Below are 25,201 nucleotides of genomic sequence, written 5' to 3'. Positions count from 1 at the left end.
AGTGAGTTTGACCCAACGTGCATGAGAAGCGTGTTGTTCAGCTGATAAGGGAGCCGAGAACATGCATCAGCAAACACAGTTTGTTTATCCCGTAATAACTGGTTTTGAGTAGTACAGCAAAAAGTGGCTGGGTCTGCACGAGGCAGATAAGAGCTCCTACCAAAAGGACGAGCAAAGGGCACATGAGGCTTCCTGGAAACTTCAAAAGAGAAGCCTTCAGTGGGAATGGATGACTAAGGGAATTGCAAAGGGTTTCTGGAGTCTTTTATCTTTGCACTACCTCTTCAAATCTGGCTCAACACTTCAGTAATTTATTGTTGCCGTCATCTGATGAATGTTCACTGGGCTCAGGCTTTCTCGTACCGCACAGGTGTTCAGAGCCAAAAACCCCACTGCTGGAACCGCAGCCAGTGGTCGTCTTGTTAAGAATCTCAGCTAACAACCCAAAGAGGGAACATGTGGAGCTGAAAAGTGAGCTGCTATCTGGTTCATACAGATGGCTTTTTTCAGGTGTGAAAGAATCAGTAGTAGCAGCATTTTCGAAGGGGCACACGATTGTTCTCCATTCTCCTCAAGCAAAGAGAGGCTTTTAGAGCTTCTAGGCAAATGCAAAAGCTGCATCTACACAACCGGGTTCCCCACACCTCCCACAAGAGCATGGAGTATTTCTCCAACGCTTATTTTCATTGGGGTCTTTCACACCTGCCCTAGGATGAATCATACACAGTGAAAATGCTGTAAGCATGCGAAATAATGTAAATTCCCAAAACTTTATTAAGGCCTTTTTGACCAAATTTGTAATTAGCTCTCTTGGGAGCATGCACGTATGATCTCCTGTGGACTCCTCAGGGCTATTCTCTGTTAGCATTACTCCAGCATGGACAAAGGCACACATACACATACAAAACAAAAGAGTGGATATCAGCATTGCTGGTGGAGGCCCATCATTGGCTCTGATGGAGGCCCCTGCTGGTTACCCACTGCACTGAGTTTTTGGTCTATGCTGCTCATGTAATTTAATGTGTCAGCTTTTGGAGGCCAGGATTGTGTCTTTCTGTGCTATTTGCGCTCTGTAAAGTAAGCAAGTCTTTTTTGAAAATTACATGGTGAATGTTTACGTTTTTGGTCATATCTCACATATGACTGACGTCGAAGTACACTGTGTGAAAGGAAAACCAACTCTGAACTGAGCAACCACAGGAAAAAAATGAGACTTGGTTATGTCAGTTTGGGTTAACGTGGAGCCCTTCCTCTGTGGAAAGAAAAAAAAAAAAGGAAAGACTATTAAAATTACACTCTAATTGGAACTCATATCTTTGCAAACATAAATAAATGCCTGAGTGCCATTTCAGAGTTTAGACTCTGAGACTTCTTATTTATTTATTTTAATAAAGAAGACGAGCATGGAGTCACTCAGACCCATCCAACACAAGTTAGGGAAGAAGCAGACATGTCCTGGTGACAATCTTGGGCAGCCACTGTAGACAAGAGCAGCCGTATAGGGTCACCTGATAATTCCAAATCTGTGGGCCAGTTTTATTAGCCTTCTGTAGCTCATCTCTGCCCCAGGATATGCCGGACTCAGAGACAGGAGGATATGAGGGTCTAATTCATCCAGAACACTTCCGCACTAAGGGACCTGCCTGGATTACTATGCTCTTCGCACCTCATCTGGTCCAGAAGCAGAAAGCTGAATGTAAGCTCCAGCTGCTCCTCGCGTTTCACTGTGACCACGAGATAAAGTCCATTGGTTCAACCCTTGGGGATACCAGAGCTGGCCTGTGGGCTGCCTTTGACTGCAGCTGACCTTGGAGCTGCCATGGCTAATCTCCTGTTGTGTGAGAGATTCAAGAAGGGTGTCACTGCTTGTGCACACGTGGCTGTAACAAGAAGGGGATTTCTTTAAAAACAGTTGTTTCATTCTGTCAGGAGAAAGCCTGAAGCTGTACGCTGACAAAAATCCCATTTGTTACTAAAATGTCCAACAAGCTCATTCATATGTAATATTTAGTTTATTCACGTACGCGTTTCACTGAAGTTCTGGCTCTGATCCCTAGAGCTACCATTCTGGCATCTTTCAAATCTCATCTGAGATTGACTCCTGTGAAGCCTGGAAAAGTGATTTGCTTATCAGCTCCTATGTAAATCCCTCACCTTTCAAAGGACTACTGATCTATCTTTGTGTTCCTTTGACTCACTGAAGTCTCTGCATGACGACACGGCTCCCATTTATGATTTCCTTTCCCTTTCTCCTTACATGCCGTCTGTTACAGCCACTCTTGGGTCGTGGCTAATTTTAGATTATCAGACTTCCAAACAAAGTTCATTGCCTTGTTTCCCCTATTTGCCCTGGACTTATTCTCTCTTTTGCACGTGAAAAAGCAAAAATAATATTATCAATATAATAACTATACATGCTTTCTTGGGCCCTTCTATTCTCAGTGGTGGCTGTAAGAGGCATTGTAGTAAATGAACGGGGTTTCAGTGGCCTAATTGCACTGAATGAACTCAGAGGAAGGCCAGCTGCAAAGCCCTGTTCTGGCATGCTCAGGGGTCATAGCTCCATAGGTCAGGGCATAAACTACACAGGGGTTGGGAAATGCCTTACGCCCACCTACGTCCTGTGGTTTCTTATCGTCTTCTGGCATTTCTCTCATTTGGATTCAGAGGTAAGAAGCAAAGCTTATCGAACTTGGCCAAACATATGGAGGTTAAGGTCAGGTTGCCGTAGATGTTATATGAAGATTTATGGTTTAAACGATTAAAAGATATTTTGTGTTGTAGCCTGTATAAAATGGTCTCAGTTAAGAACAGACTATGAATATCACTATGATGGATACAGTGGGCACAAAGCTCCCGTACTGCAATTCACTGCTCCATTTCTTGTGTGCCATTGAAGGGTGTTTAGACTGCATCCCAAACTGAGTCGCTGAAGTGGCCCCAAGCCCCTTTTAACATGGTTCACAGTGAAGCCAGCCTAATAGTATGTATAAATAATAACCATGCCAGGAAAAAAAAAAAAAAAAAAAAAAAAAAAAAGCAAGAGGGTGACAGGCCGAGGCTTCATTCCTGGTCAGAATTTTGTAAAATCAGCTCCCAAACCATCCCATTAAATCCAATACGAGCCCTAGGAAACCAGAGTGCTCTGTATTCACCTCAGCGACGCCGCGTTAGCAGACCTCAGATTCTGACCGCCATTTCCGCGCTGCCCCAGTATCGCTGTTGCCCATTTATTATCGTCCATTGGGAGCACTACGACACCGAGCTGGTGAAATGTGGGCCATCCCCAGATGGAAATCTTCGCAAGGGAAATTCGCCCTCCTGGGGCACGGGGCAGCGGCGGGGCGCCGCGGGGACAGGTGGCGGAGCCGCCAGCGGGACGCAGAGCGGCGAAGCGGCCGGCAGGGGGCGCTACGGATCGCCCCCGCCGACAACGGAGCGGCGCGAGGGGCGGCCCCGGCGGCGAAGCGGTGGGACGTCTCGCAAGATGGCGGCGCCCCTGGACATGGAGCCGCCGGCCCTCAGCCTGGAGCTGCTGCCCACCGACCCGCTGCTGCTCATCCTCAGCTTCCTCGACTACCGGGATCTGATGAGGTGAAGGCCGGGCCCGGGGCTTCGCGGAAGCCTCCGAGCCGCGCTGCCGGGGGGAGGGAAGGACGGCCGAGCCCGGCCTCGGCGGGAGGTGGGGGAGGCGCGGGAGGCGTTCCCCGGGCCCCGCGCGGCGCCGGGCCGCGGGTCAGGAGAGCGGTGGCGGCGGCGGCGGGGTCCGCTCCCCTCCGCGGCCTCGGTGCTCCCGGGCCGGCTGGTGCGCCGTGCCGCCCCGTGGCCGTGCCGGGGCGGCACGGAGGGGCCGCCGGGTCGGCCGTGTCGGGGAGGGAGAAGCGGCCGGGTGGGAGCCGCGCGGAGCGGGGCGGGCCGCCTGTCTCGGCCGGGGCTGCCGGTGGCCGCCGTTGCACAACTTTTGTGTGCGCGGGCCGCCGTGCTGGCAAACGGGGTCAGGAGAAGCGTGTGTGGGGGGGATGTGACAGACGTGAAGGCGAAGCAGCGAGCGGGGCGCAGCGCTTAAAAACATATGTCGCCGTGCAGGGGAAACGTTTGGCTGCTTCTAGAGAAGGCATCCTAAAGCACTGCGCGCTTAAAACAGCAGTGTTGTTTCGTTAAGCGAAAGGGAACGTTCACCATTTTCCCCCATTACCTGTTGTTTTTATTTGTATTTAAATTACCAAGCGGAGATGAACCAATAGCCGAGTTGATGGAATGAGTAATTCTCTGAAACTCCGATATGTGTGGGCAAACAAAGGGCAGTTCTGTTGCCAGCGGAGCAGGCAGTGGTCTGAATGGGCCGTTGTTTGGGGCTGGGGAAAACCAGATGAAATCAGACGGGAGCACCTCGCCAGCAGCAGAACCTGAATGAGGGCTGCGAGCTGCTCCGTGCTGGGTGGATGTCAGAGCTGCGGGTCAGGCGGCGGAGATGAGAATGTGTTTTTTAGCTAAGGCCTTACCAATGAGGTGTGAGCAGTGGCAGTGATTGAAATCAGTGTTTCTTTAGAGAGAGGAACGTGTGTGAATCAAACAGAACGTTATCCGTTGTTTTCCTTTTTGTAAATAAGAGTGAGGAAAGCCGAAGGCATCAGGGAGCCTTATGTTAAGTAGGCAGCAGAAATGGGATGAAGCATAATGGAAGCAAAACATTTAACAATGGGGTAAGTGGGTAAACTCCGTGGAGATGACTTAGTAGTTGACAACAATACAGTGAAGGCAGTTAGGCTTAATGCCTATTTTTGTTATAGATTTGATGAAACGGGAAGAATATGTGAGGTCAATTAAACACTAGTTAGGTTTCTTATTTGTAAGTTCAGTAATGGTAGTTTTGCTCAGCTTTCAGTTCGTGGTACTTGGGGTTTTAATCAAGGACATCTCTGGCTTGCTTGTCTTTGTTTTAGTGGCACGTGTACATACACTATCACAGACATTCCCATTTCCCCAGTATTCCACAGGTTGGTTAGCCTGGTGGCCCTTAAATACTGAAAAACCCCAACGTTTATGTCATTAATGAGAATGGTTTTAATTGAATCTTTGACCGTGTTTGAAGCCACGTGTTACGCTGTTACCACAGTGACTTCTTTCTTCCAAGCAATTATAGGCTTGGTTGATCATTAAGGTTGGAAAGATCACTGAGATCATCTAGTTCAGCTGTCAGCCCATCCCTGCCATACCACTGAACCACGTCCCTCAGTGCCACATCTATGCTTCTCTTGAAAAGCTCCAGGGATAGTGACTCCACCTGTTCCAATAACACTCAGATAACAGATTTCAGCTAGGAATTTAACATCAGGATGTTTTTATTTACAAATAAACCTTTAAAATGTCACCAATGAAGTTCTCACATTGCCAAATGCCAAGCTCTTGTTATTCGTGAGCAGCCATGAAACAACACTGTGTCTCTGGGGGGTTTCTGCTGGGATTACTATTAAATTCTAAGTGCAAGCCGTTGATAAGTGTTGAACAGTTTCACGTTTAAAAGCGAAGCCGTTCAAACTTACAAATGCTGCAAAGACTGGTGAAGTAGCACAGCAATGGTACAAGAGGTGTGTGTTCTGGTCAAGCTGACCAGTCAAATAAGTGAGCTCTAATTCTGAGCAACAAAAAAGTGCGAGACCGTGCCAGTGAAAGGTGATGAATAAAAAGCTCCAAGGGCTACAGCAATCAATTGATGTGTCTCATTGGTTGAACTTGATACCGTAATAGAAGCGAGTGTATTTCTGACGTTGAGGGCAGAAGAGTAATTGCAGGGCATACTGGAGAATCACTTTAGTTTGTTGAAATACTAATACAGCTCTGGTTTGAACAACTTATCATGGACATGGGGGACAAAAAAAAAATTAAAAAAGATTGAATTGAGCAGATAAACACAAATAATTCTGCAGTCTCAGCATGAGATAGAATGCGGCTGATTTAGCTTATCAAAAACAGGATTTAGAGGCATCGTTATAACTGTGTCCGTTTGCACTGTTAGTCCTTATGATTTGCCAATTTCTGAGCTACATGAAGGAAGAAAACAATGAAAATGACCCAAAGTTAAAGTTTAGTAACTTCATTTTGAGTATTTAGATGTTAATCACAGCTATTAAAGCGTACACATCGAGTGTTAGAACAGGGTACCAGAGTGGTGATGCTACATCTGTACTGGTGGTATCTTCCTGCAAGCTTCTTCAAAGCATAACTGACAATTCTGCTCAAACACAGAAGAGGAAGGAGGAGGTTCATTGTCAGGTGTTTGGGTTAGGGTGAATGAGACAATTGTTCCTTTAAAATTCTGTGACTCTTTGAATAACTTAATCTTTTCCTGTATTACTGCTCTGCATGTTGCTGACGCTTTGCCACACATAAATATACTGAGATTTTCCTCCTGTCGATATCAGCTATGCTATTCAGAAAGGCTTTTCAACTGTAAGCAGAGGAACAGACTTGTTCTTTTGACGTTACTTCCATTGTTGCTTTTAAAAAGCAAGTTAACAGACACTGGGAAAATATGGGTCATATGTTGATATCTCATTGCATCAGGGACGCTTGAGTGTCTTCTGAGGCCAATTTCCAACCCATATCCTACAATTTTTCTTCATACTGCACTGTGCAGCATTTTTGCGAAGGCAAGATGTGATTCCTTTTAATTTCCTGAAGCAGCAATGTTACCTGTAATACAATGGCAAGAGCTTATGTATGCTCTTCAGGAGAGTGAGCTTGCAGTACTTATTTCCAAGTCTACCATCCTTTGTATTTTTTCCTGTTTTATTCTTTGTTTCCCATCATAAGTTATTTAAATAACCTAAAATGGAAAGTAACTTCCTAGCACTGAAACTTTACAGTTCTGTGTCTTACTGATTGAGCTTTCAATAGCGTGACAGTGGTGGGGAGAAGAAATAAGGTAGAGATGGGCAATTCAGGTAAGAAAGCAAGCATAATAACTAGCCTGCACTACAGGAATGCTTACTTCTGGTGGATTGTAACCATACCTCAATCTTTCAGATTATGTTTGTGATGGAAAAGACCTACAGGCTGACCTGCTTTACACAATTAATTAATTGCTGACAGTTTTCAAAGCATATACTTCCATTGGAAAAGTAGTACATGGCTTACACAGCTGTAATGGAAACTGTTAACCATTATAAGAACAACTCTAAAAAGGATAGCTAATGAACTTTCAAGCTTTCTCATTTATTTCATGAGAAAGCAAGTTACAGTTTATTGGTGAGTATTTATCCTTGTTTAGTTTGCTGCTTTTCTGCAATCAAATGTAATGATTTTGTATTTATAGCTGCTGCTATTTGAGTCGGAGATTAAATCAGCTATCAAGCCACGATCCATTGTGGAAAAGACACTGCAAGAAATACTGGCTTATTTCAGAGTAAGTGTGGTTGTCTAAAGCCTTTTTTTCTGCTTACAGAAAAAAAGTCTTATGCTATTGTGCACATTACTTCCTGTAACACTTAGATTGATGTTCACCATTTGCTAGCTTCAGTTTGATGAAAGCTTAGAGGTATCAAAAATGTTCATTTTCTGTAAAAGTGCCATGAATGTAAAAGGGTTAACAAAGTTTGTATGGATTGATAGAGGTACCCTGTTAATGCCTAAGCTGAAGGAGAAGCTGCAGCTTGACTCTCAGACACCAAATATTCTGTGGTAATATTCTGAGTACTGTAATTGTGGAGGTACACCTGGATGGCTGCATCAACGACTGCTGTGACTGGAACTACAGAGTAGCTGAGGTTGGAAGGGGTCTTTTTGATATCATCTAATCCAGCTCCCCTGCTCAAGGACCATGCTCAGGACCATGTCCAATAAATCACAAGGTTTTCCAAAAATGGAGAGTCTATAACCACTCTAAGCAACCTGTTCCTGTGTTTGACCTACCTCACAGTAAAAGAGTATTTCTTTGTGTTCAGTTTTAATTTCTTGGCTTTTGGTTTTTGGTGTTTGATTCTTCTACTGTTAGTGCACACTGTGGAGAAGTGTTTGACTCCATCTTTACACCTTTCTATCAGGGAGTTATCATGTATTGATAAGATGCCCCTGAAGCTTCCCTTCTCCATTCAGAAGAGTTCCAGCTCTCTTAAACTCTGCTAATGTGAAAGATACTGCAGTCCCATTATTATCTTTGAGGCCTTGTCTAGTATGTCCATATCTCTCTTGTGTTGTGGACCCCAAACTGGACAAAGTGCTCCAGACACAGCCTCACGTGGGCTGCCTAGAAAGAAAGAATGTTCTTGGCCAATGTTTTTCCTGTTGCATCTGAGGTTCTGTTGGGCTTTTTTGCTGCAAGAGCCCATCGATGTCTCTTGGTCAGCTTGGTATCCACCAAGGCTCCCTTCTTGGCAAAGCCACTTGCCAGCCCCTTGACCCCCAGCATGTACTGGTGTGTGGGGTTATTCTTCCCCAGATGTAGGACGTCAATGTGTGTAAACATATGATGGATATTCTAATTATATAAAGCTGAGACATGATTCATGCTAGGTTTTTCCTCTCTACTCTCCAGTTTTATCACGAGTTTTTCTAATTTTCCAGATTAAATATAATCCCTCCCGCCCCTCTTCCCCAAGAAATAAGGCTCTTTTGTCCTTACAAGAGCTAAAAAAAAAATAAAAAAAAAAATAAAGCTGATATGAAGGCATCTCAATTGCTAAATTGTTATGTAGATGTGTGGAGCTGTATTAAAACTTTTAGATTCAGCATGCTTATTGGAATCTGAGGAGTTGGAATATATCCTTACACAACAGTGGAAGAGCTGCTACGCTTTTGGAGGCAAACATCCTTTGTCAGATGTCAGTCAGCATTTTTTAGGCAGCCAGAATTTGAATAATCTGCTGTTGTGCCCGTGAGCAGAATTGAATATGCAGTAATTCTTTCAGAAATTGGCTTTCTGGATCAGCATACGGTGTTCTTATTTAATTCTCAGGTTTGCTCTTTAATTCTTTTTATTGGATAAATAGAGGAGTTCGTGACTCCTTTATTTGACTACTGCAGTAGATTAAAAAAATATATTCTTAAAGGCCTGCAAAGTGATTTAGCTGTTTAACAGTTCTAAGACTTAATACTAGACAATATTCTTCCTTTAAAGAAATAGTGTATCCATACTTTCCCATGATACTAAGTACCAAAAATGTATCCTAAATCTGTTCCAAGTTGCTGTTTAATAGATGTCAAAATCAGCTAGATTGGTGTGACTTGCTATGACTGAGAGGTGTTCCTGGCTTAGTATTATGCATACTGTTTCTGCCAATGACAAAAATTAACTTACTGGTTTTAGAAGTAAAAATGTTCAGGCTGGTGTCTAAAAGTTGTTTCTTCGTGCCTACTTAGTGAGGAAAAAATTCGACGAAATCAGAGCTGGAAAGCTATCTTCGTCAGTACCTACTCTGATCTAGGAAGGTACATCCAGTATTATGCTACGCTGAAAAAAGCCTGGGATGACCTAGAGAAGTACCTAGGACAGCGGTGTCCTCGGATGATTGGTTCTTTGAAAGGTACAGTGTGATACCTGCTTGCTTTAGTAGATGGATGCTACTTTGTTATTATTTAGTTTTATACCACTTTCGTCTTAGATGTGTGCATCAGTTGCTGGAGCCCTAGAAGTGAAAGAGATGTGCTCTCCCTTCCAGTAAATAAGTATATCAGACCACATGTATAGCCCTTGCGAAGTTGCTAGTAGTCCACATGCAGTCTTGAAGTGAACAAATCTTACCATTGTTTTACTTTCAGAAGCTTCTTTTTGTCTACAAAAAGCAATTGGAATTGTTCGTTTTTTGCACTTGAATAGTGATAGGAAGTTTTAGCAGGAGCTCTTACAAGCCTTAGACCTTTATGGTGCCATTAGTACACACTTTGTTTCATTGAACTGTTAACTGATGCCTTGCTGTAAATTCCCCCTTGGAATGTGTGTGGAAGTATAAGAATAGTTATTCCCTACACCCTTCTGTTGATAATCGAATATGGAAGTTCCCCAATTTCACTCAACACATTTGATGCTTCAAATACAAGATGAATGGTGGCTGTAGCCAAGGGTTTTTTTCTGTTAATGGTTGGATTGGAAACTGAAAAAAGCAACCCTTGAAATAATATTTCCTGACTGTCAGCTAATAACAATACTGTGGGGGAGAGGTTCATTTCACTTCATAAATCCTTTACGCTTAGAGCATGCCTGTTACATTGGTTGAAGGTTGGTGCTGTATTAAGTAAGCAGTTAATATAATCTGTCTCCTTCCAAATTTATGTAGTCTTTGTTCTATGCCTCCTGGCATACAGTAGTTACTAAATGTTGTTTGTTTGATCAAGACCTTTACAGATTTCATACTTTGTATTTAAAATACTTGATTTGCAGTGATTCTGGCTACTTGCTTGGAACCATGCTTTTACACAACTGTGTTCCTAGTTTTCCTTGCTCGTATGTTTGTCAGTTCACTTTCTCTGAAATACAAGTTTCAAAATACTTTGAAATATATATTCCTGTATTTTCTTTTGTAATAACATAAAAGAAGATATATCGTGCTGGGGCTACGTTAAATTCTCTTTGGCAACTGAAAACATTCAGTTATGTCTAGAATGTGGTTAATTTCTCTTTATTGCTAGCCATGCTTCTCTGATGAAATTATGTGAAATGAAATTTTAAGGAAAAGGTCTTAATGCAAATGCTAGTATTCACATGTGTCAGGAGCAGCACACGAGCCTTGTGGCCAAAGTAGTAAAGCAATTAAATTTGAGAGATGGGAGCAGTACTTGTTTATTCCCCCCTCTAACACTGCCTTGTAATACTCTGTTTCTTCTTGTACACAGAGAGCGTGCAGGAAGAGGATCTAGATGCTGTGGAAGCACAGATTGGCTGCAAACTCCCTGATGACTATCGATGTTCATTCCGTATTCATAATGGACAGAAGCTAGTTGTTCCTGGGTGAGCTGCAGCAACTACTTATCAAGTTGCTAATCTTCTGTATTTCTTAAGGAGTTCAAATGTCTGCTGACCAGGACAGATGTAACATGGAATGTATTGTAACTGAGGGACCACTTGTACTGACACTGATTGTACAGTTGATTATGTTCTAATCTCAGAAGTAACTGAAAATGTAGTATAGATTTTTAACTGCTCTAATTGTTCTTACACTTTGATTCCATTCCCTTGAATGCCTTTATTTATTTATTTTTTTAATAACTGAAACTTCAAACTGTTAACATACCACTGCATGCTGCTCTCCTGAAGTTTTGCTTTGTGTTATGTAAGTGAACTAGACTCAGACTGCAGTCTTCATGATTTGGTAACTTCTGTTCTTGAGAAATGGCTAAGGAATAACTTCCAAACCAGGTAGTCATTCTCAGTAGAATCTAAACATCAATTTTGCAAATTAAATTTTCCAAGTAGAAGATTTTAAGATTATGTATCAGCAATTAAAAACTCCTTTTACATCAAGGTTAGCATGCAGGCAAGTGCGCATGGATTTGTATCTTCCAATTATGAAAAGATGTAGCAGGTCAGCACTTGATGAATGAACGCAAGTGTTAGCAAAAGATAAAAAGCTAGGGCAAATCATTGCAGTGTCTCTACTAAGCAGTGCTTTCATGTTGCCCTGACAAAACCTTCACTGATAAAGCAGGCACAGCTTCCTCTAATTCTGGTGTTATAAGTGCAATGGGTATATGGGAAATGATTTTTTGCAAGCATAAGTATGACTTCTAGTTTTGTTTCCTTCCTTAGAAAATAACTTTTTTTTTTCAGAGTAGCAGTAGTGTCCTACTTAGTTCTATAGGTTTTAAATGAGATAGCTCTTTCCATTTTGAAAATGTTTCCTTCTGTTACCTGATAGAGTAAAAAGTGGTAGTTAGTAACTGCAAATACATTATTGTTGATCAATGGATGACTAAAATTTTTATGAATGCAAATATGGCTCAATGTTTACTATGTCTGATCACTTGGAAGTGATCAGAATGCAGCTCTGCAGTTTGTGTGTGTTCTGCTCTTCTACTCCCATTACACCCTGCCTTGATGAGCAGTGTGTCTGTGGAGGGGCTGCAGCAAGGGACAGGTGCATTTGGGCATGACCTTCAGTTCAGATAACTGCCAGTGGGCTGTGACCTATTGCTGTGCCCTCAAAGGGAAGGTACAAGCCTAAATACTTCTTGACAAACCCCACTGGTGGACCAATTATTCTGACAGGTGAGACCCTGGAATAGGAAGGGGTGTCACACTGCAAGTAGAAGATGCAGTGTTACTTTGGGGCAGGCTTGCTTGCTGACCCCACAGTTCATGCTCCATAGTGGGACATGAATACCAGTAAGATCTAGGAGGCAGAAGTTGGTGAGTTTATAGGATGGGTGTGTTAGACCAAAAATGTAGGACACTGGGTCTAGATGTGGATGCCAGTCATTGCTCCGTGCTCTGGGAGTCTTTGCCTGGATTTTAAGAAGACTACATATGGAAAAATGAGAGGAATGGAACCTGTTGCCCAAGGTAGGAGCAACTTAGATCATACAGACATGTGGCAGCTTGTGCCTTGAGTCACTGCTTTCATAATGCCAGCAAAAGCTTAGTGTATGCAAAAGTTTGCATCTGAGAACATTAGTGAAAGGCAAATCAGAAGGGAGCATGGGTGGGGAGGTGTAGATTACAAGTTTGTTTACTTGGATGAGGAAGAGAAGGTTGTGGCTGTTTACCTCTTTGGGGAACAGGAGAAAAATAAATTAATGTACTGTTTTAAAGTCAAGAAGCTTATCTTCTAGTGCTTCAATCTTGATACAATTTCTAGTTCAGTCCACATTAACCTATTAAATGACATTATTGAAGGACCATTTATTGGAGGACTAATCAGTCTTAGTCTTAGGAATATTTTCTTAACTGTTGTATCAAGAATACTCAGTTGTTGTCAGTGGCCCACTCTAGTTTGTTCAGGTAGATAGACCTTGGAGTTTAGTGACTAACAGCTACCTCTAAAAATAAGTGAAATGTGAAGTCTGGATTTTGGAGTGGATACTGGTGGTTTTGTTTGTTCCCTGTTCTAAGAGTTTTCTTGTGCAAATTCCATTGTGATTCCTGTGTTATCATTGACGTTGCATTAGAATTTAAGTGCTTTCTAATTACTTCGATCAACTTCTTGCGCTAACGAACCTTGGGCAAAATATCTCATCTTTCAGAGCTTTGGGAGAATGTCAGCCAAATTCTGCCAAACAGGAAAAAAACCACAAAAATAATATGAGAAAGCTGTTGTTGCAGATCTGTCGTATTCTTACAAATGCAAAAACTGGGTGAACTCTGTTATTTCAGGCCTTTTTCCAAATTGATGATGTGTAGCACATTGATCTGTAAACTTTTAATGTGTCCTGCTGTTTCATAAGAATATCTCATATATTTTTTATGTCGTCCTTCCAAATGTCTCCAAGTCCCACATCAGTTACATAAAAACATATTTATATGCAGTGCATTTGTTAGTCTAACTGCTGCTTTCATTAATCTCATGCCATTAGCCTGATTGAAATAATATATTCCTATATTTGCTGAGTTTTAAAAACAATCTGTAAAGTAACCCAAATTTAGGAGGCATTAAAGTGTAATTCTTAACAAAACATTGTCAGATAGTCTCATATTTGGTTCATACTTAACACATGTATGTGTTTAGACACTGAGTTATTAGAAATCATGATGTTGACTTGTTTGGATATTTCCTCTAGAGAGCCCTGAATTTTTAAACAAATAAAATCTAGGTGATGTGACTTCTCAAATACAGAAGCCAAAATGCTGGTAAGGAGGACCAAAAATGAAGGGTTTGTACAGAACTCCTGTCCACTTATTTTAAGTCCCACTTAAAATTGTTCACTTTGCTTTTTACCATGCAAAGTTTTCTCTAAAGCTTGTGACCTTGCTGACACCGAGGCTAAGCCTGAAGCCTACCCATTCTTTCGTGTCATACACAAAAACTTATCTGCAGTGTGTTTTTCTTTGGCTTTGACAACTGTAGTCATCTCTTCTTGCTAGGCACGCTGCTGTAGTGCATGCTCTTGTAGGTGATGACTTTAATCACATTATCCCTTTTTATCGTTTCTCCATTATCTGCACATCTATTAAGATTAAATGTATGCTGCTTTTTTTTATTTTCAGCCTAGCTCTCATCTTTCAGTCATATCAATGTTAGCTGCAGGTTCTGATGCTCACCCTCATTTTAAATCTGTTATTTGTACTAATCTGAAAATAATTTTTTTTTCCAAGTGTCTGTATTTGTTTTCTATCTCAGGAGCCTCCTATGCAGACTTCAGAGTCATTTTCACGCTGTAAAAAAAGCAACGGTATCCCATCTTTTGTAGTGATGCTTACAAAAAACTAGAGGAAAAATTAGACACATAATGGTCTTGTCGTGTGATGCTTTCTCATTCTTTCCTTGTGTGACTTTGTGTCTTTCTGCCTTAGTTTTTATGCAGAGATTTTAATCTCTCTGACTCCATAGTTGTTTTCCTTCTTTACTTATCAACCTTTTCTCCAAAGCATAGATCACCTAGCCCATGGTTTTGATCAATGTCTGTTGCTATAGGAGCTTGTTATCCTAATTGAAAAATCACGGATGCTTTGATAGTATTGGAATTAACTTGCACAAAACGTGAGCTATCTTTGGCTATTATTACATTAAGCTACATAGGAAATTGTGCCAACTGTGGATAGGTAGCCTACAGCTTCTTTGAAGTAATTGCAGACAGAATAGGAATCTTGAGCAGTTTAAAATGGTTCTCTAAGGTAGATAAAATGTACAAGAAAGTGTGAAAGCAACCAAGCCTCCCTTTAAGAAGATTGGTACTGAGAACTAAAACTTGTCTCTGCTTCTGACTGTTATTGTTGGGGTTAATATAGCTCTAATAGGATTTTATAGCATTGTTAGATTGAAAGCTTTCTTTGCATTTTGAGTGATATCTTCTGTTCATATCCATCTTAAGGTTGATGGGAAGTATGGCACTGTCAAACCACTACCGCTCTGAAGACTTGCTGGATATTGACACGGCCGCTGGAGGCTTTCAACAGAGACTAGGCCTGAAACAATGCCTTCCCCTGACCTTCTGCATTCATACTGGCCTGAGTCAGTACATGGCCCTGGAGAGCGTGGAAGGACGGAATAAATACGAGATCTTCTATCAATGTCCAGTAAGAAGGATATGCTTATACTTGTGAATGTAGATCTGTAACGGTTGATAGTACCTGTTTGCGTGTTTGCTGATAGGTGAAAATCTCAGCATGAGGTGAATGGCATTAGACAGCATGTTAGTTCTAGTTACTTGTCCCCGAACTGCCATCAGATAAAGCTCAGGAATGGAGAATTTATTAAGTGAAAGAAACTTGCATTAAGTCATTAATGGCTATAACAGTTTTCAAATGGCTATAGCAGTTTTTATAGGTTTGTGCTAATGCAATTACCTGTATTGTAATATGTTAGCTAAATTTGTTGAAACTGTGGCAGGTGTGTACTCTGTTCCTTGTTTCTTGAAGGAGGAAAAGCTTTTCTGCTATGGAAGATATGCAGAATCTCCTCTTCCAGATGTGATGAATGTGGACTTACTACAATAAGCCCTCTAGGTTTTAAGCAAGACTTACTTTGCAGTGAGAGAACAAATTCATCTTGAACAAATCTGTTATAGTCTTAATTATTTGAGTATTTTTTTTTTAATTCTTGTAGCTGTAAAATTTTAAGATAGGCATTATTGTTGCTATTGAAGCTTAAAGATGTTAATACCTAAAAATACTTTACCTATCCCCTTCTTTAACCACCCCCACCACAGCAGTGGGATGAGTGAAGAAGAAAAAATCTTCCTGCTGTGGAATTCCTGGCTGTATGTTTTCAAAGCATGTAACAACGAGATCTTTAGGAAGTGTTTTGATAATGGATTACTTGAAGGATGTTAAAATGCTCATTTGTGTTATATTAAGTATTCAAAACTTTTGGATAACGCACTGGAGCCTGAAAGGTTATTGCATGCTTGTGTTATGAATAGCCCTGCTTTTTTCAGGTAGGAGTATGATAGTACAGGAGCTGAGGTTGTTTAGTCTGGAGAAAAGAAGGCTCTGAAGGTTTTATCAGTGTTCAGAAATACTTGATAACGGGCCATAAAGAAGTCAGAACATGTCTTTTCCCAGGGAAGCCAATGACAGAGAAGAGGCACTGGAAACCTGATCTGAACATAGGCAAAAAACTCTTTACAGTGAGTGTGGTTGAACACTGGAGCAGATTAATCAGAGGTTTTATAGTCTTTGTTCTTGGAGACATAAGGCATAATTTGTTTGCTTTTCTGTAATGATGTCTTAAATCTGATGAGCCTTAATGGAACATCAAAACTGTATGTATAATTATGAGATGAACATTCTCAGGGGCAGGCATTTGTGTTTTTTATTATATATTTGAAAATCTGACTGAGATAGAATGATGAATTAAGAAGTTTAGTGGATATAGGGAAGGCGTTTCCTATGTTACATTTCAGATCTTAAATTTTAATACATCTGTAACCTCCTTTCTGTTTCAGGACCAAATGGCTCGCAATCCATCTGCTATTGATATGTTCATTACAGGTAATACTTCAGAATAAAATATTATTCAAAATGTTTTAACTGCCCTGTTTAGGAAATAGATGCCAAGTTTTGTCAGATTAAATCAAACTGTGCAATGCAGTTGACTTGAACAAAGCAAGTGTTCTAAATCTTGTCTGGTACTTTTAAGACTAACCTGCTTTAAAGCATCAGTGGTTACTTAAAATGATTTCCCTATTAAAGTTTGTCCTTCCTTGTGTCTTGTATACCAATTTTACAGTGCATTAACCTGCCTAACAAGATGAGCAAAGGCTGTAAATTAAGCGTCATGGGTGTGATGTAAGTGGCTATTAAATAGAACATCCAAGAGGATACAAAGTTGCTTTTTTTTTTTTTCCCCAGTAGTTTTTACAACAGTGTTAAACGTTCAAAATATTTTGTGTCCTGTAGTGAAATCTAATTAACTATAACCATGGCTACTGAAGAAAGCCTTCCTGAATTTTGATTCTATTGATTTCCTTTATTCAGAAGATAAAGGAAGAAAGAAATGACAGAAAAGTGTCATTTGGTTATGTGGTAATCCATTGTGATCATCTGTCTGACATGTGCACTGACTGGAATGCTGTTTTCATGGTTTGTTTTTTTTTTAATTCACTGGAGTCTGGTTACTGTGGCTGTGTCTAAATTAATTTCACTCAATGGGAAAGCAGGTGTGTTTTGAGGAGTTCCAATGTTAATATTAAAATCTAGCTTCATGCATTTCTTAGGGTATATTAATAGGGAGAAATCATTTTACACCATTACTGGTTTGGGTTGAAGGTAGTTAAACTCTTCACCACTCTAATTATAGGAAACCTTTCTGTGTACTGATTGATAGTATGAAGTAATTTTCTCCGTTCAGAGTTACTTTATAAGCAGTTTGCATTTTGTGGATTAGTGGTAGAAAGAAGGATAATAAACATAGACTTCCATAAGTTCAAAGGACAGTACACGTAGCTCTCACTAAAAACAAGTGGTAAGTACATGTAATCTAAGAGGAGTGATCAGTACTCGATAACAGCTCAGTGAAGGTTAGGATAATGATTTCTTAGTATTTCAGTTACTTTAAATATGGTTTTGTGTGAGTAATATTGACAAATAATTGAAGAACTCTGTGTACTTTTCTACTGAACTCTTTATCACAATGCTTAGAAAATGTATGGCTAGAAGTAAAGCCAGTATCTTGTATGAAACTTGTTTCTCTGAAAGTTAAATTTGACAGCTTGACTGTCTGCTTAGAAATCAAGCTGTTCCTTAATAATGGCTGTAGATGTGTGAAAAACCTTTTCTCAAGCAATGAGCTGTATGTTAAGGAAAATCCCAACTTGTTTTGAGTGACTTTAAGATGATTCTTATGGGCTTGTAATAGGAATGCAGAGTACATCTATGCCTCACCCCTGTTTTAAAGAAAGGGAAATTTTGCAATTTGTGAACAGATTTCTTAGGAAGAATTAATGTGGAAACTTGCCTATCAAAGCTAAGTTCATAAATCCACCAGCTGCCTTGCATGCCTCTTGTAGGTGGACTAGCTGGAAACAGCTATACAAGTAGGATGCACCACTAAATTAGTGTTCTTTCGAGTTATAGGAGAATAGTCACAATAAGGAAAGCATGATGAGAGGCACCAGCATTTGAAAACTATGATTATATTGCAAAACACTTAGCTAAGATTTTCTTTGATTATGTAGAACTACAAGTACACACTCTTAGTTCTAGGTTGGTTGCTCCATATGAGCTTACTTGGTTGAATGGACTGGAATATTGGCTAACTCATCTAAGAAAGTCTGAGAATTTATTGTGAAATATTAAAAAATTAAGCTTTTGCCTTACACTGTTTATGGAAATGTTCTTAGTGGTAAACTTGCCTATCCTTACAAACACTTCTCTTTGACATCTAGGTACATCTTACTTGGAATGGTTTACGTCCTATGTAAACAAAGTGGTAACTGGTGGTTATCCTATCATCAGAGACCAGATCTTCAGGTATGGTGACCGAGACTTAAAGCCTCACTGCAGTATGTTGATGTTTCTTTTACAATGTGGACCTCTTTATAAGTCGTTATGGGTATCGGATATAAAAGCTAATAGTGGGGGGAGGAGGGAGTGCACAAAATATTGCAGATACAGCTTCAAAAGAGAATGTTTAAATACATTTATTTTTTATTTACCAGAAACTTGAGTTTGTAATTTATATTAATGGGACTGGAATTTTGCAAAGTAGTTGTTCTGAAGCTTAGCTAACACCATATTATTTATTGTTTGCAATGCATGTGCTACAGCTGCAGGGCTGTTCTGAGTTATTAAGACAGCAATTGTTCCATTGAACTGATCTCTTAAAGTAACACTGTACTGAGTAAGTAAATGAACAGGACTTGTTCTGGTGTTTAAATAATCCTGTACTTATAATTTCTTCTAAGTATAAATAAAAGCCTTAGTTTTGTCAAACTGGGGTTCTACAGAACGCAAGTTCTTGATCTGAGAATCAATTTACTATAGGACTTATTAGGTTTTTGTGGAATAAATAGCGTAAGAGCACATCCTTAATAACCAAGTATCTTCATTGATTTCAGACAAAATTATGTACCTAGCTTAATGCAAGCATTAATGCAGATAGGAAGAGATAAGCTGTATGAGTTTGGGAAGTGTATGTAATGAAGACACTGCGTACATCATTTACTTAACTACCAGATGAAAAACTCAGAATTACTTTTAAATCTAGCACTACAGTGCTCTTAGTAGTGATTAATTAATCACTTCATGTGTTTAGTTTTCTGCATTGAATGTGCACAGCTACTTGCAAATGTAATGTTTTCTTTTTTGTAGGTATGTACATGATAAAGAATGTGTTGCTACCACAGGAGATATTACTGTTTCTGTATCCACATCTTTTCTACCTGAACTCAGTTCTGTACATCCACCGCATTATTTCTTCACTTACAGAATCAGGTAAGAATAATAACTGAACAACATAAAACGCCACAGGAAAGGCCTTTGCAGAGTTCACATCATCAATATTATGAATACTGTGCATAAATTTGTGAAGTTACTGAAATTAATTGAATGCATCTGAACGTGCACAACATGCAGTATGTTAACAGCCATTTAAATGTTACCTGGTCAGTTACATAAGGTATCCGTCGAGTTGGTAAAAAAGTTACAGGTGACTCAGAAAGGGAGCAATAATGATAGTGAGCAGAGACATATAGGTGGATACTGGCAACTGATTCAGTATACTTTACTGTAAGTTGTTGGTGGTTTTTTTTTTTTCCCAGTCTGCTTTGAGAGATACCCTAAGACTGCCAAAGCTCTTAAAATGTATGGAAGTAGTTACATAATCATTAAATGTGCTGTTTGGCTTCTAGAATCGAAATGTCCAAAGATGCTCTTCCTGAGAAGGCTTGTCAGCTGGACAGTCGATACTGGAGAATAACGAATGCCAAAGGTGATGTAGAAGAAGTTCAAGGTCCTGGAGTAGTTGGTAAGCAAAAGATTACTTTTATAAACCTAATGGTGAATGTTTTGGTGTTTAGTAGCATAAGTTTCATAACATGTATATTAGCCATTCTTTATGGTGACATGGTAGTAGTGTAGCTATGTGGTTTGTATCAACATGATTTCATTGCTTGAAAGGAAGAAATGTGCATCCGTTTAATCTTTAAAGTTGTTTTGCAAGTGTAGTTTTGACACCTTGACAGTCAATCTTTCTTCAAACAGTTCTTTTTAATTCGAATAGTTACAGAGCATCATTTCTGCCTCTACTAGAATCTGAAATGATCTGCCTGAATATTACAGGGTGCCGCTGCCCTAGCAAAGTGCTAAAATGCAGTTAGACATCAGCTCTTACTTACTGTGATCTAACATCTTATCAACAGGGGAGTTTCCAATAATCAGCCCAGGGAGAGTCTATGAATATACCAGCTGTACTACTTTTTCCACAACGTCTGGATATATGGAGGGGTATTACACCTTCCACTGTCTCTACTACAAGGAAAAATTCTTTAATGTTACAATTCCCAGATTTCATATGGTGTGTCCAACTTTCAAGGTGTCTACAGCACGAATGGTAAGCAAAGATGCAGTTGTGCTTATCTTGGATTTTCTCTCTCACCTCCCGTTCTCACTGAACATTAGTCTTAATAGTAGAATGTAATTGTGTGTCTAAACTTCAGTGATTACTTTTTTCAGTTGTAATCCTTTCCTTGAGAATCAACTCTCTTTGAGATCCGTTTCACTTAAAACATAAAATCTGGAAGTATCACTCAGTCAGATACCTGGACAGCTTCCCATTATGTGAACTTTTTTGAGCTTCTGGAATGTTTATTGATAAGAAAACACTTATGTTGCAAAATTCACAGCGCTGAACAGCATTCAGATTGATAACACACTTCTAAGCCTAAGTCAGTCTGAAGACTGTGGTAGTCTTTTCAGTCAGTTGGTACACTGGTAAAGCCATGTATCCTTCTTGTTGTGACATGCAATGCTACCAATTTAAATTTCTTAAAAGGATCCTGCTGATGTTTAGTTTTCACTTGAGGTGCATTTCACTAACTCTCTTAATGAGTTGGTAAATCAGAAAGATATTTAGCTTGCTGTTAATTATCATTGTGGTTTGGAGATTGCCAGTTAACTTTAATTTTTCTTATTGTTCTGGAACATTTAGATGTGGTGGCTTTATTTATGTTGTGACTTGCATAGCTCTTTTTTAGTGACTAGTTCAGATAGAACTTAAAATCTTTGTGCAAGTAACTGAGTGTTTCCTCAGGGATAGGCCTCTACTTTTGCCTTGGAAAAACAGGACCAAGTGTATTTGAAAAATCATGTTACCGGTAGCTATAACAGAAAGCGCCAGCAGAGGTCGTACGTGTAGTGGAAAATATTTCTAGCTTACCTTTATGAGTGGAAGAGATTACAATGTATCTGACTGTAAAAATCATTTGGTTTTATCTCTCCTGCTCTACCACTACTTTTAAAAGTAGTAATGACCCTTTGTTTTTAAACTGCTTGCATTAAAATATGAGCCACCAAGGAAGCTGGTACAACTGAGGTTCCAGATTGTGATTCCACGTAGCTGTACGTATGGAATAATTAAGGCTGATGGAAATTTATTGAGATGAAGATCAAGTAGTTTGGCAACATGATTTCTAGAATAAACAAAGCTTGATAATTTTAAGGAACTGGTTTTTTTTAAGACATGGGTACAGTATCTACCTCACTTAATTGATGTGATAATTTAGATTTCTTATTTTTCTGGACAAACATTTGTGCTTTTAAGTTGGTGAAGTACAAGATTTTAATCAAATATGAATGTGTCTTGTATTAGGAAACAAATCATAATGAATATGCAGTGGATGAAGACGAAGATTCCACAGACACTGATGAATATGAAGACCGCCGTAGAGTGATGGACATTCCTGCACCTTCTGGACGCTGCCCACATCACACCTGATGGGACTTTTTTTCCAAAGCTGTTTTCAGAAGCTGAACTCTTTGGGGCTAGTGCATAAAAATATTTCTGACTATTGTAAATGAACTTCCTGTTGCTCGTCAGGGCAACTAGCATGAATGTTGGTGCCAGCTCTAATATTCATCAGAGTATAACTTCTTTTTTTTTTTTCCTGGTTTGGAAGTGCTGGGGAGGGGGGGGTGGGAGGGGGAGGGAAGTAGAAAAAGAGAAAGGTGTTTGGGTTTTGTTCACTTTTTTCCCAGGTGCAAAACAGCGTGATAGTCTGAGATAATCATATGTTGCAATTTTAAACCATTGCCTATTTATGATCACATTGCAAATATGGTGTGGGGATTTGTTTTTATACAAGCATTTGAAATTAGCAATAGACACGGAGGCAAAAGAGGTGTATATTGTCCTTTCTCGTGAGTTTCCACTGTTGGTAATTTCTGCTAGGAATGATGTTTGCAGGTTGGTTGATATATCCTGTTTGGGTTAGATCAGGTGCTCTTACGCTCTTTTAATTAACGTAGAACCACCAGAAAATTCTGATTGTCAGATAAATTTGGAGTGAAACTGGCCTTATTTTTAGACAATCTGTCTTTCAGCTTAATTTTATGCTAAGTGACTCTGATTGAATAATGCCTTTTCAGAATGTAGTGTACATGCATCATCTGCCACTCGGTAAAGAAATTTCTCAATGACTACAAAGTATGCATTTGTAAATATGTTTTGAGTTTTTCATTATATGATGTTTGCTGTTCAGACTTTGCCCCAGTTGACGATTTATGTTGAAGTATCATGTTTCCCCAAATCCTCTGCGGATTTTTGTAACTATGCCTCCTGAATCCCCCCTCAAAAAAACAAACAAACAAAAGGAGCCTGACAGAACACCAGATGACTAGAATCTTTATATTTAAAGAAGTATCTGTTTGCTTTATCACTTTTATTTTGTTTCCATTGTCATTAATAAACAACTTAACTGCCTTCTTTGCTCTGAAGTGTTACGTGGGAATGCTTCTGACGAGACTTGAACAGAACTGGTAGCTAGTTTTGCTGTAGTCAATTCGTTTTCTTTACATCCAGAATTAGTAACTCCGATGAGTAATACCACTATATTGTTGTTACAACTGGATCTTTCAATTGCTGAATAGCTACAGCTGTTACAGAAAGTCTGAATGTTTGTTTGTTTGTTTCCTAGAAGTCATTGTTATAGTCACTGGATTCTCAATGAGCTCATCTTTCTCTTGTGCCACACAGCATTCGGATAGATCTTCCACAGTGGCAGACAGATGAATACTGAATGTGACCCCTGCAACAGTTCTTCAGGTGTAACATCCAAAGGGGTAAAATAATAATAATAATAATAATAATGTTGCTTCTCACTGAAGCCTGAACAGCAGTGTTAATTACTAGAATAGGTTAAACATGTTTTCACTTGGAAGCCCCTTCAGTATTAACTGTTAGAAGAAAACGTGTTGAAAATGATTGTGGCTTAATGCTGTTTCTTAACAGAAGGCTCATCATCTGTTAAAAGGATCAGTGAATAAAGGTTGGGAAACCAGTATTTAGCAGAACTAGAGCTTATTGCAGTGCAGTCTACCTGATGTGTGTTTTAGCAACTGCTAACTGTCATGGTCAAGGCCATGCCGTAGTCAGAAACAGGATCTGCGGGTTCTACTAACATAATGTCATCCAGAGGTCATTCGGTTCTGTAGAAACAATTCCAACAACGATTTTATGGGAGGGTTCCTATTCCTTTCGGTTGTTACAAAGGAAATGTAATTTTTGCTTACTGTTGCACAAGGCAGGATAGAGGACAACACAATCCTGTTGGCTTCTGAGCACTTGCAGCCCATGATCCGATTGCTGCTGGCAGTCTCAGGGCTCGTGTAACTGCAGGTATGAAGTATAAACCTAATGAGGTGGGAGAACAGCTTGTTGCTGTTATTGTACCAGCTGCGTTTCTAAGTGGTTATATAAAATGGCATCAGGCAGCTGTTTCAGCACAGCGGCCTATTGCTGGAAGCATTGTAGCTCTCGGTCATGCGCAATCAAAACAGGGCGTATGTCGGTAGTCTTCCACACCCCACCCAAACCTGAAGCTTCTGCCAAGTTGGTACGAACAGCGAAGCAGCTGAAAGCGTGGAAGAAAACAAGGCATTGGTCGTGTGTGTGCAGAGATCTTCACTGGGAAAGAGAGGAGGGGTGGTTGTGATCCCACTGAGGAATTTTCAGCAGTGCTTCGGTTGGCTGTGTTGGTAAACGTTACAGGGCTTCCACTCGCTAACAACTGCTCATTACAAACTGAACAGTGAATATGCTGCACTGCCCGTCTCTCTGGTGGCCACCATTTAGATACAACCTGAAGCTCTTTCAGCTGCTTCTGACCAGACCCTGAAAGTTTGATGCTGCCCCATAACGGGCTATTATCCACAGAGCCTCACTGCACGTCTGTGAGTCCAGAATATAGTTAAAATCAAGGCACATCCCGTGCAAATGTGTAACCGAAGCAGACCTTATTTGTGTGGGTGGAAAAGGCTTCCAGTGCCAGCTTATTGTTGCTGTAGAATTCCACTGGGATTTTTTTTGGCTCGTACTGATGTGATTAAATGGAGAGAGCCTTCTGCCCTGGTGCTGACTGCATCGTGCAAGGGGAAAACGAGGCAGGTGCCAGCCAGCAGCAAAACCCACAGGGGCTGCTGTTGAAGTTGTGCTGCTGAAGGGTTTATTCTGATCGATGTTGAAAGAAACTTTCATCGTGTGTGCAAGGAATGCGCAAGGGAGGAAAATGGAGACCGCAGTGGAAATGCCATTTGTGTGACGAGGCAGGGAAAACAGGCCCGTTCTCAGCTGTGACTCAACCCCTGTTGCCAGTTCCTCACCACAACATTTTGCAAGTGAAATAATAAATCAGTGGTTTTGTGTTTGTTTTTAATACCAAGTCTTAGCGCCTTGGATTCTGATAGTTGATAGATTGCACGCACAACCGTCCTCTCGCCCTTTGCTCATAGGTATGGCTCTGCAGGGAGGTCAGATCTGTTTAGGACACCCCAGCACCAGCTGTGCGTCAGATGTGAGCTGCCTCTGCGCGAGCCGTGCCGCAGCCCCGCCGTGCCGTGCCGTGCCGTGCCGTGCCCCCGGCTCCGCCCTCGGGGCGGGCAGCGACAGAGCCGCTCAGC

The 25,201-nt window shown here is 40.5% G+C and overlaps 1 protein-coding gene across 1 annotated transcript; it reads left to right on the top strand.

Annotated features, from left to right (window-relative positions):
* The first annotated feature begins 231 nt into the window (after positions 1–231).
* Positions 232–23,006, top strand: FBXO3 (F-box protein 3). The gene is made up of 11 exons (XM_427051.8): positions 232–3,594; positions 7,316–7,405; positions 9,358–9,521; positions 10,828–10,942; positions 14,959–15,163; positions 16,534–16,579; positions 18,475–18,559; positions 19,400–19,522; positions 19,939–20,054; positions 20,449–20,639; positions 21,897–23,006. Exons 1-11 carry the CDS (start codon positions 2,957–2,959, stop codon positions 22,020–22,022), a joined length of 1,899 nt encoding a protein of 632 aa, XP_427051.7. The 5' UTR covers positions 232–2,956; the 3' UTR covers positions 22,023–23,006.
* Positions 23,007–25,201: the final 2,195 nt, after the last annotated feature.

This window comes from Gallus gallus, chromosome 5 (assembly GCF_016699485.2).
Source record: "Gallus gallus isolate bGalGal1 chromosome 5, bGalGal1.mat.broiler.GRCg7b, whole genome shotgun sequence".
Taxonomy (NCBI): domain Eukaryota; kingdom Metazoa; phylum Chordata; class Aves; order Galliformes; family Phasianidae; genus Gallus; species Gallus gallus.
Note: the sequence above shows the minus strand (reverse complement) of the source record. Positions and strands in the feature narration are given on the sequence as shown.

What these genes read in the sequence shown, in the direction of transcription:
- FBXO3 (XM_427051.8), top strand. Translation starts at nt 2,957, where the DNA reads ATGGTTCACAGTGAAGCCAGCCTAATAGTATGTATAAATAATAACCAT. An exon ending in AGATCTTCTATCAATGTCCA is followed by an intron (nt 15,164 to 16,533) that starts GTAAGAAGGATA and finishes TTTCTGTTTCAG; the next exon opens with GACCAAATGGCTCGCAATCC. An exon ending in AGGTGTCTACAGCACGAATG is followed by an intron (nt 20,640 to 21,896) that starts GTAAGCAAAGAT and finishes GTCTTGTATTAG; the next exon opens with GAAACAAATCATAATGAATA.